This window comes from Cydia strobilella, chromosome 19, assembly GCF_947568885.1.
Source record: "Cydia strobilella chromosome 19, ilCydStro3.1, whole genome shotgun sequence".
Lineage (NCBI taxonomy): Eukaryota > Metazoa > Arthropoda > Insecta > Lepidoptera > Tortricidae > Cydia > Cydia strobilella.
In genome coordinates, this window is record NC_086059.1 from 5,481,844 (window position 1) to 5,494,499 (window position 12,656).

At 36.5% G+C, this 12,656-nt stretch overlaps 1 protein-coding gene across 1 annotated transcript in view; it reads right to left on the reverse strand.

The window, feature by feature from the left end:
- Positions 1–12,656, reverse strand: part of LOC134750213 (LIM/homeobox protein Lhx1) — a 91,636-nt gene that overhangs the window by 29,201 nt on the left and 49,779 nt on the right. Inside the window, 2 exon segments of the mRNA XM_063685348.1 lie at positions 5,655–5,891; positions 6,352–6,509. Of these exon segments, the coding sequence (XP_063541418.1) occupies positions 5,655–5,891; positions 6,352–6,509 (395 nt within the window).

The following is a 12,656-nucleotide window of genomic DNA, read 5'->3' on the forward strand; positions in this document are numbered from 1 at the left end:
AACAATTTTTTTACTTAAAACCTTTTCTCACCGACTCAACTTCCAGAGTTTTCTGTTATAATATCGTAAAGAAATGAGTGATTCCAGTGATGAAGATGATCTAACGCCTGTGGATGTTGCACTTTCCTCGCTATAGTGAAGTGAAAAGTTTTGTGTTACACACGGGCGCAAATGTATTTTACTTCTCGTGTGTTGAAACACTCGCTACGCTCAGGATTCTATTTTAGAACCACTCGCTTTGCTCGTGGTTCACCTATAGAATCCTTTCGCTTGCTCGTGTTTCAATTCTACACTCGCGGGTAAAATACAACTTTGCACCCTTGTATAACAAATAACTATTGACGCATAGTCTTATACGCTACTTTTGATTCTGACTGTACAGTACCCTAGAAGCTTAAGTTCAACTCCCACTTGACCGCATTAGTTTATTACCCCAACAATGTGCTACCAAACAGGTGGTTACCCTTAAGGTGAAGGGAATTTTGAAGGAAATGACAAATGACGTGAAATGCTTCCCGCGTATTTGATTGATCGTTTTTAAATAAAGTACCGGAGTTGTGTCGATTAATGCTTGTAACTTATTTTTAATTTTATAAAGCCATTGAAAAAAAAAAACCGCCATTTAAAGAACATGTTTTTAAGTAAGTGTGATTCAGGTGGGCAGTTACTGTAGTTTGGTTTATTTCGTAGTAACAAATTACAGTAAAAATTATTTTATATTGACATGACGTTAATAATTCTTAAATAATAGATATATAGGTATTTTAATAGAATACAAAAATGCGCAAACGTTTCAACAAAATAAATAAGTAAATTCAACTTCCCTTAAATAAGTCGGCACTGCTAAAAAGTCATAGGACAAACTCTAAAAGAAGATAAATATGCGCGGCTAAATTTCTAACACTGACAACCCTGTCTTCATACTAACACCGCAAGCCGTCAAATTAAAATAGAGCCAATAAGGGATCGCCGCTCGTCGACAGGGCCGTCACGCAGAAGAAATTACGATATATGAACTTATTAAAATATCTTGGACTTTTTGTCGCTTCGCGGTCGGGCGACGGCGCGTCGTGTCGTGTCGCTATTTTGACGTCTTCCTGCTTCGTTTGGGAGTAATAGTTTTATTTCCAGCTTCTGTTTACGTTTGTGACGTAAGGTTACATTTGTGTTGTTTACTACAGGAGATGAGTAAGTAAATGAAAATGTACGAGGTAGGTTTTGTTAACGATGGTTGGAACTATATAGGTACAAAAATTACATAGTAATATTATCTAGCACTATTGATAAATATTAAAAGCCAAATATCTTAGTTAAGTAAATTATATGTTCGTCACCCTTAAAGGAATGTCTCATATCACGAAGACGGATAATTAACAAACATGATTGCCGACTTCGTGAAATGAAATACATACTCCATAGCTTAAAAAGTTAAGAGCATAAAGTAACTTATACTAGAGCGGTACTGTCATAGTAAATTTTGTAACCACAGTAAATTCACTGCCATCTATCGACACACTTTAAAACTAAAAATGAAGATTTATAAATATACGATAAAATGTATTTAAATATGGATAAATGATTTTTTTTATTTGCATTAATAATTTTTATGATTTTGACCCATGCTCTTTCACTGATATGCGTTAAAATAGTTAAATAACAAACGAAACCGTCAACGCCATCTATACGACAGTAGGCCAAAGCTAGTAGCGCCCTCTGAACGAGAATCAAATTTTCTTGATTTTCGAGGCACGTTTTTTCCTTAGACTGTATACATCTATTACGGAGTTATATCTATCTTTGTTAAGAGTAAATAAGAGCGATTACAGCGGCAGTTAAGCCTTAGGGGGCTTTGTTCGCTGTCATAGTTTTTAGAATGTATATACTTTGTGTTAATAAATAAATGAAAAAAAAAACTATGTAAGTCACAATACTCACAATACAAATGAAAAAATCGAACAAGTGCGAGTCGGACTCGCCCACCGAGGGTTCCGCACAAATTTAATTTTTGGTATTTGTTGTTATAGAGGCAATTGAAATACATTAATACAGAAATAAATTTCAACTGTCTAGCTATCATAGTTCATGAGATCAGCATGGTGACAGACAGACAGACGGACAGTGAAGTCTTAGAAATAGGGTCCCGTTTTTACCCTTTGGGTACAAGGTGGTTCATACGTTTTGGCTCCAATTGATATTCGTTTCGACAAAGAAGAGAGGACGGATTTTTTTTTCAAACTAACCGAATGCTGGCATCTTAACGTTGCAAGTTTATTCGTTTACTACGGTACCGTTACAGAATATATCCTCATACGCAGCCCGCCAAAGGAAGCCTAAATTTGTCAACGACAGCTAAATACCTATGCCAAATCGATTCCCACCTCGATACGCGGCACCTTCAAACGCGTCAAACCGGTACTTGCCAGTTAACACCGGATTACACCAGAAAAACTTTTACAGTTATAGCAAAACCACTAACATATGACTTGTCATAAGATCCTTAATATGTACGAGAGAAGGTTTATTATTGCGTGTCACTATTATTATTTTATTGTGGTTTTTCTAGACCCACATGTGGTGGCAGAAGCATTTGACACGCGCGATCTGGCGAGACTTGACGGATGACGGCAAAACAAGAAAAAAGTTGTTTATGAATCCACTTAACATACTTGACATTATTGGATGAACAATATTTGTCTTTGGTTTGTGGGTGCTAAATGTTGGTATCGGTTACAATAAACTTTTTTCTTTGTTGTTTCATGGTTATGCTGTTTTTACTATGGTTTTCTTTTAGTAATTAGCTTTCCTTGCGCAGTTTTATGTTGCTATATCCATATTTTGTTCGTGTATGCAATTATTTTTCACATTATACGGAAGGCCATAAAATATTACTTAGGTAAGAAAATAAAATATTGTTAAATATTCCATAAAGTCATTAATGTAAATGCATTTCACGATCGTAATAGAACTAGGGGTCACTGCAGAGCACACGTTATAGACCGCGGGCCAGGAACATATTTAGATATTTATTTCTCAAAAGATTACAAGAATAATAACTTCCTGAGAAATACATGTTTACACTTAATACAAAGGAGAGTGTAATTAATAATAATTTGCATAACCAATCGCCTCCCGGGCGAAAAGTGGTTAACGGCTATGTATGATGAACCCTCGTGAACGTCAGCTGCCGCTCCGTTGGTGGGTTGAGGAATGGCAGCCACCGAAACGCGTATCATGGTCTTTCCTTTCTGACAAAGTCGTTAACCGCTATACGAGTTTTCGCCCGGGAGGCGATGACTGACGAAATTTGCGCCTGGCTCGCGATCTATTACGTTTTCCTTAAAAAAAAATTGCATCAGGGATCGTAAACTTTAGTTCGGATAGTAAAAAATAACGCAGGGCAAACAATAACTTAACTTAATACAGATGCAATATTACGTAAACCGTATATGTGGTATTTTCTATAAAAAGGGACCTTATTGTCGATGGCGCTTACGGCATTATAAACGATGCTCCGATATAAATACAATGCCGCGCGACGCTGTGCGGCGCAAGCGCCATCGACAATAAGGTCCCTTTTCATAGAAAATGCCCCATATATACCACGTTTTATACTGATGTTATATAAGTAAATACTAAGGACCCTGGGAGAGATCTATTAAATATGTAAATACAGTTGTAACATTAACGATTGTCAAGAAGGGCAAATAAGACTAATAACTCATTAGAAGAAAAGAAATAGGCATGAATGGCATTATAATGTTGTCATTCTTATACCAATCACGTATTCCGTAATTTCAAGCTTTTTTTTTATACCATGTCGGTGGCAATCAAGCATACGGCCCGCCTGAGGGTAAGCAGTTACCGTAGCCTATGGACGCCTGCAACACCAGAGATATTAAAAACCTGTACACTCCTTTTTTGAGTAACCCCATACTGTAGCCCCTCGGGAAAACTTTATGAGGAACCACAGTAAAGTTATTAGTTATTATAAAGTCAATATCAGAATGTACTTAGCTACCGTTTTCAATATTTCCTATTGTATTGTTTCTATCTAAACGAACGATTTCCTCCTATAATCCTCAACGGAATTAATTACTCAAGTTGTCGCTCTTACCGCCTACGTTTACAAACACAAGTAAAATTTATTTTTTCCTCACTGACAAAAACTGAGACAAAGAGGAAGGAGCAAAAAGCGTGACGGACAGGCTCTCGAGACATCTGGTGCCGTGGTGAATCGGCTTCCATGTGTGTAGGTAGAGATGTTTTGATGAACTTTTGAAAGTTTTATAGGGAAATTGAAAGGTAACTTTTTAGAATATGTATTGTTTTCGATGTGGGAGCAAAAACGACAGATCGAAAATACTCTCTCTTTATCCTACTTTGAAATCAACGTGCAAAGTTGCATTTAGTTTTTAGAATATAAAGTACACATTTTGAGTTTCTTTACGTTTAAAATACTTTTAGATGATTTTAAACGAGAAATATTTATTATTTTATTAACATTATAGTATTTTTCTCGTGGTTATGTTATGAGGTATATTTTGTAAAATAAAGCTTACATTTCCGAGCGTGAATTTTAGTAAATATCTGCATATGTATTTTTATTTAAGCTACGCATCATAAATAATTGCAATGTGTATCATTTATTTATTATTAAAAATTAAAATCTATCATTTACTTATTCAAATAATTAAAATCAACCTTTATTTTGCCAAGCGTCAAACTTAAGTCTAAATTCAGACACTCCCTCAAAATTAACTTATTCTAACAGTTACAAAATGACAGCTAATTCCGTTAAGAAAATTCCAATTTCAAAATGAGACATTCGACAAACGCCGTCGTAAATAAAGTTGCGTTCAAAACTTGCGAGTCGGGTGCGTTCGTTAATAAGGATATTTGTCACGTCTGCAATATTCAATTTGCGAACGCCGTGACGGAGTGCTCGTCATTTGTTACACTTCTAAGGTATTTGATTTAGTGTTTATGTCATTTGTGCTTTGTTGTTGCGAAGGTGCATAGCTATGGTTAATATAGGTACTTATAGTCAGTCAAGCCGTTTCCGTCAGTAGAAAGGGGCAAATTTAAAAATGTATAAGCAAAGGTTTATTGTCCCACAGAAAATTTGAATTTCGCGCCTTTTTCTACTAACAAAGTTGTTTAACCGTCTATATGTAAAAATATTTTTCATAATATCGATATCCAGAGAGGAAAATGGGGGCTACATTTGTATGAACAAGCTGTCCTGCACTATCCTCTTAGGTCCACCTTTTTTACATAATGTACATTAGGGTAAACATCAAGGCCCTGTAACCAAGATTATTTTTCAAAAGACCCGCGCCGAAAGAAAAATACTCAAATTCTTTATGTCCTATGCTGTCACATTCCAACGAAGACTATGTAAGAGTAGAACTTGCTAAATTCGATTGATTTAAATTCGAATGATTCAAGAACTGTATAAATGGTCGTGCACCTACAGTACTTTCAATTCACAAAGCGACTAATGACTTTGTACGTCGAAATCGATTTCAACTCCATATAATTGACTTAATTTGAGCGTTAACCCTTCTATTAAGGTATTTTTACTGATGTTTTTCTAGAAATTTCTTATATTTTTGTATAGGAATCGAAATTTTCATCTTTAGTATAAGACTGACCTGTATAACCCTCATTGGAAGCCCCGTCTCCTTCGCCAGCTGTTCTCTTATATGCCTCGTCGGCTTCGGCGTCTGCGAGAACGCCGATTTCAGAATCTCTAACTGCTTGGCCTTGATCGTCGTTCTCGGGCCCCTCCTCTTGGAGCCACCGTTGCCGTCGTCCGGGGACTTGTTCTCGGCCTGGGAGTCCCGGGTCTCCGGATCGCCGTCCAGGGAGCCCTGGGAGAAGAGAAACAACTGAATGCGACTATGTGGTCGGGTGCTGGGGAGGTTTGGAAGAGATGGTGGAGGTATGTTAAGCCTAAACCTACTCTTAGCGCCTCTTGAACCATTCCACTAACCTGGGGTTAATCGGTTACACCTGGAGTTACCACGTTTACCAATTGGACACTGGGTTAACCCCGCGTTAGTTGCCCACTGGTGCAAGTGGGCCTTAACACTAACAAAACAAAATATGGGCCGACAGACCTGAAATAAAGATTTTCAATTTCAATTTCAATTAAGGTCAATGTGGGCAGACCGGCATAAAACATTTTTGATTGAGTTGTTGTGAGTGAGCGAGTTGAGTCGAGTTTTTTGCTGCGCGGGATTCGTCGCCTTGCTAAAAAATACGGTTATCCCTGTCTATCACCTTGACTTGTGTTTGTCAGAAAGAGCCAAAACACGTTTAAATGCCAGCAACACTCATAGTACCAACCTGGTCTTCCGAGTCATCATGCGGTTTCGCGTCTCCGTTATGCGAGAGCTCAGAATGCAGCGCCGGGTGCGGCGCGTGCGCTGGACTACTTGAGTTGTTCGCTGCGCGGGATTCGTCTTCCTCTTCATCGTCCGAACCTGAACCTAGGAGTGAGTCCGCTGGAACAATGGAAAGGATTTGTTAGTAATATTAATTTTAATGAAACTGAATCGTTTCCACCGACGGAAAAAAAGGACGATCATGATCATGATTCATGACACATCACATCTAAATTCAGAGCCAGATTGTCTATGGTCACGGAAACAGACTGCGGTTAAGCATAACTGTCAATGGTCAAAAAAATCTGACATATAGAGCTGACCACTTTCGAGTCTTCCGACCCGTAGATATATAGTTTGTCAAGGGACTGTCTCATTTCGGGCGTAGACGGAGAGAGTCATACTGTCTTTGTCTTGCACTGGTGCTAGCGCCCAGAAGAACGGGAAGACTGTAGTTTTTTTTGTTCTTATTTACTGACAAGATTTGCTTGACCAACTATAGGTATTACTATAAAATTATACCCAGTTCGGCAGTCAATTCAGATATGGCTGTGAAAAAATTATCTAAACTTGCGATTGCAATTATTATCCCTTATAGCAAAATCTGCTAAATTTAATTTATATTAGGTAGTCGTGAGGTTGCAACTGTAACTTTTTTTTAGCTCAGATAAAACGTGCATCATTCTTGAACTTACTTTACTTTTCAGAATGTAACCCACGTCGGTGTACTTCCTTTTTGGGGAAATTATTTCGCCAAATTTCACTTGGCAACCAACTTTTCGCCAAAGTTTCATTTGGCAAACCAATCGTTGGCATAACCTTACTTCGCAACCATTTCATTTCCCAACCCCATACATGCGAAATGAAAATGACGTACTAGGTTGCGTTAGGTTAGGTTGGATTATGTAAATTTGCGAAAGGAAATTTCGCCCAAATAAAAATATGGGATAAATAGTTTGGGAACTGAAAGTTTGTCAAGTAATTTTCGCCGAAACATCAGTAAACCGACTTCGTCTTATCCGAGGCGATAAACAATAAAAACGCGCCATATGCTGCAGAATTTTTATTGTGCTGTAAAATTATTATTTTGTCATATTACCGCATTGAACATTGTGCTCATGCTCACATGTAGTTTGCGGTGACGAAGGCGGGGCTGGTGTTGGCACTTCAATTAACTCACATGTTACAGGTTTGAGGTTCGTTTTAAAATATGTACTTACAAGTACGATAGTATGAGTGTGTTTGCGATATAAAAGTACTAGATATAAAACAATTATAAATTCATGTCATCACTATCCATTAGAACGTTAAACACTTTAACGACATTATTTTCCAATCATAATCCTAACTGCTCTCATAACCAGAACCCTTTTACAATTGGATTGAACCTATCAAAAAGTAATCGCGTACCGGCTAAACTAAATAAAAATGCAATTCTGCACCCCAAAGAAGGGGAAGGAATTAGCCGCAAAAACAATTACTTACCTACCTCGCGTCCGCTCAGATGAAAAAAGATGTAAGTGACAGGAATTAAATGCAGTGATGAGTTCTTCTGTGTTGGGATGTTTAAAGTGATGCTGGTGGCCCCTACTTTTAAGAATAGACGTAAAAATTCTCGTAATAAATTTTACAGGAAAATATACAAATATTTTAAATGTTAACCAATTAATAACCAGGGTTTGAAAACTGAGGATAGATTAATAACTAAGGTAGTTTTAATAATTAAATATCCAGTAAGAAACAAGTTGTAGTGAAATCGAGGCCACCTTTTTAAAGAATCTAATAACATCTCTTTCTATCAAGGGCATCAAGGCAGAAACATTTCCTATCTCAAAGATTAAAGCGCCTGGATGTAGTAATTGGTTCAACTCAAAAATAATTAAATCGACAGCAAATTTTATTACTAGGGTCGGTTGCACCAAACTGACTGTCTTTAGTGTTCGCAAAATTTTATTATTCGGAAGTTTCATAGTTCACTGCTAAGTGACGTTGACAAGTCCATCAAATGTGGTTGGTGCAACCGGCTCTTTAAATTTTGTGTATTCTCTAGTCGGACCAAGTTAACTCTGCACACACATTGAAAAAACAAATTGAGGAGGTGCGCTTATAAACGTCAAATTTCTATGAAACTACATAAGTATGATGTTTAATAATGACAATACCACACTGTCAAATTCGGTGCAGAGTTAGCTTAGACGGACGTTATCCCTGTTCTTTTAAATTTCAAACCAACTGGCCAGATTCCGGTCGTGTTTTATTTTTAAAAAGCGCCTCCAGCCAAACTCGAAGTTAGGCACGTACTCGTAGTAGGGGTGCGAAAACCATTTACCCTCGACAAACACTGGGGTCGCAGATATAAAATATTTGCGGCCCGGAGAGGGCACAGCTGGCTGTCTATTAGCTATACCTATCATTATTCATTGCATAGTAGTACCTATAACCCAAACTAATATTTAGATAAAAAAAATTGTTACAAAAAGTTTGATGAAAATTCGCTTTCAATATTCGCTTGAATCATGAATCAATTGATATTACCTATATTAGTCGATGTCCAAATTTTTTTGCAGGTGACTGTATATTTACCTAAACTAACTATGCAAAACTGACTACATAGTAGGTCGGAGTTTAGGATTGTTTGACATAATTATTGAAAGTCATAATGTAATAAAATAAAAAAAAAAACAAAAAAATAAAAAACTTTATTTCAGAACATTCAAGATTCCATACAATATTGTTAGTACCATCGTTATAGCTATGTGTTAGTAAATACAAATAGTAATGTGTTAGTAATGATTGTCAAATTTTCATTAGTCATAATTCTGAAACCGCTAACATTTCAGGATTTTCGTAAGGCTATCCTATAGATAGGTTAGGTTTGTTTTATGACAATCCTGAAAAGTTACGCGTTTCTGAGAAAAAAACAAATTATGACTAACGAAAATGCGGACAAACAATTTTTTTTTTAATATACCTACCAACAGTACCAACGTTGACGAAAGAATGAAAGACGTTGATTTGATATACTTAGGCAATCCGTTGCATTAGGTGCCATTTTCAACCAAAAAGGTACTTATTGTCGCTTTTCAGTAAGGCGCTATTTCCATATATATTCAACTAGAAATCAACCTTATCAACAAGCGACAATGTGGTATCTTTTGGTTGAAAACGTCACAGTTGTTTATAATAATATATATGCTAGTTTTAAGGTATTTATGTATGGGCCAATAGTTGCCTTAAAATAAAGATTTTCATTTCTTTTCATTTCATTTCATTAGTTTACATAAAGTTCTACTCTTTGATACTCTAGGCACTGAATTTTAATAAAATCTTACAGCATACTAACATTCAAGAATCTAATCAAAATTCACGAGCCTACACATGTAAAATGCTTTTTTTTCTGGCCATACCGGCACAGCCCGCGGCTACAGCCAACATCTGACACGGCGCGATGAGCTTGTCCGAGCGCCGATATGCGAACAACTGACAACCCTACGAGCTCCGACAATTTATTTATTCAAATTTGAATTTGGAATATCGTTGGAACGTTTTAAAATGAAGTTAGGGTTGTTAAAGATAATTTTCAGAATTTCAGCCAGTATATTAGTTATGATGCTATAATTCTATGTTCAATTTTTGAGTGAAGACTTAAAGATTAACGTACTGAAATTTGGATTGATTTTGTTTGACTATTCAGATCGAGTGGGTAGTTTATGCAGAGTTTTTTTTAATGTTTTAAGTTTCGTTTTTAATTTAATAAAGGGTTCATCTTTAGGTACCATTTAAGCATTGAAGGTTTAACTACAATCAGCACAGAATTAAAATTGATTATTAGGTACCAGCACGGTACCAGTTATACCTAGCTACTACTCGGTAAGCTTGGAATCTCACTTGCTGCTTCCTATTTGGGTCAAAATATCAGCAGCAGACCTACCGCGAAAAACGAAAAACCAAAATTTGTTATCTGCCTCTCACACGAATACCTATAGAAGAGCCATGGAGAGGCAGATAACGAATTTTCCGTTTTAGCCGCAGGCCCCTGTTTTGTTTCCTAAAGCATCACGAAAATGACGGCAAGTTCGACCAAGTGAGTCGCTGTTCTATTAGAATAGTCAAGAGGTTAGTAGCTTCGTAGCGGAACGTCATTATGTTTTCGGAAATCTTTTTATCGCGCCGCCTAATTTGGCCTGTTTCCCCCCGATGACTTGCGCGAAACACGCAAGTCAGCGCAAGATTAATATGCTCTGGTATTCCGTTATTCATATTTGTGGTTGGCTGGTAATACTTGCGGCTAATGTCAGAGGCAGAAATGACTTTTGCTAAAACAAAAAATATTTTTTGAGGTTTATCTAATGATCCTGACATTGATCCTACCACAAGAGATTGCTGTGATGAGGCTGCTGGAGTACTATTGAAGGTTTTAGTAGTAGGTAAGGTAAGGTAGTAGGTACTAGTAAATAAGTTTGTGTCTAATTTGTTTCATAGTGCGAAAGCAACTGGTTTACATGTAGGTAAATGGCTGCTCCCTTTTTGTCAAAAATTGTATTGCCGAATTTCACTTGGCAACCAACTTTTCGCCAAAGTTTAATTTGACAAACCAATCATTACCAAATAATTATTTCGCAACCATTTTATTTCCCATCATCATTTTCATACGTACCTACGTCATTTACATTTGGGAAATGAAAATGACGTACTAGGTTGGGTTAGGTTAGGATGGAATATGTAAAGTTGCGAAATGAAATTCGGCCAAATGAAACTTTGGCGAAAAGTTGGTTGCCAAGTCAAATTCTGCAATACAATTTTCGGCGAAAAGGCAGAGAACCAGGTGAACGGTATGGGTAACTGGGACGTAAAAATATAAGGAAAATCAATTTAAATAGCTGAAATCATTAAAATCATGGCCGTTTTCATGGTCTCGTTTTTAAATATTAGTCAATTGCTGAGCTGAATTCCACTGTAGGGTAAGTACCTAGATATCTAATATATGTTTCCTTGTAAGTGATATTCTTTCAATTTCGAAATGCTGAATATGCTTATAATACCAAAGAGAATATATAGGATAGAGGGGCACTGTCATATTAAATTTAGTCCTCACAGTCAATTTACTGCCATCTCTCGACACACGATTAAATGTATATCTGTGCGAGAATCAAACTTTCTTGATTTCCGAGGCACGGATCTTATACGGAGTTATATCAAGTCATTGGTATAGAGTTAGAATTTTTATATGTACCTAAGCGTCCGAATGGCCCACCATTTTAGAGAGAGCTTTTATTAAGTAACATTCGGAGACCTGAAAGTCCTATATAACTACCTATGCCATGATCGATACCATAACACTATAATTACTTGTAAACCCTAAACCTTTCCTACCTACCTACTAAAATAGAGCTAGAAATGGTTTTTGTGTTAAAAGTGTTTTTAATGCTGATAAAAAGATTTAAATAATGTTCATTCACTGGGTTTTTGGGTACTTTTTGATAAACTCATCTATAACTCAATAACTAGAAAAGTAATAAAAAATCGTAGAAATTATATTCTTCTTCATTAAATGAGGATTGATTAAATTGCATTTAATTATTACAATTATTAATAAATACTGAGAAATGATTTTTTTTTATTGATAAAATGCTTAAGTGTTCATTCACTGGAGGTTTTACCCTAGTACCCTAAAACTTGAACGGTTTTTCTCACAGTTCCGCCAAGTTTGCCCAGGCCCTCGAGGCCAAGCGTCCGCGTCCGAGGGCCCTCGGCACCCTGTTCCGCCGTCTGTAAACACTACACTTAGCTCGAGTGGAAGATCGGTGTGGTAGATAAACAGATAGAGTATTTGCAAACATTGATGGGTTGTTTTTAATTTTTATTGGTTATAAATAAAACGGTTAAGTTCTGTGCTAGTCCTGCGGTAAGTATACATGGTGACCTTAGCCATTGGACAAACCCTGAAATCCCACGTAGAGTTACTTCTCAGGAATGCTCTAACGTTAATATTTTTTTAATTAGAACAAAAGATAAAGAAATAAATTTTCAAACAAAAATTAATTTCAATCTTCGTAACCAATACACCGGTTGTTATGATACTTGGTATACTGAGTCTGAATACCCTAATGCATATGTACATTTCGGCTTTGTCCAATGGCTAAGGACATCCTGTATATTCTTTTTTTTAAATTGATTTAACAAAATATTTTTAACAAACTTAAAATATGTTTTCACTCGGAGCTGACGTTATCAACGTCTTTTAAAAATGTATGTAGTATTCGTTTT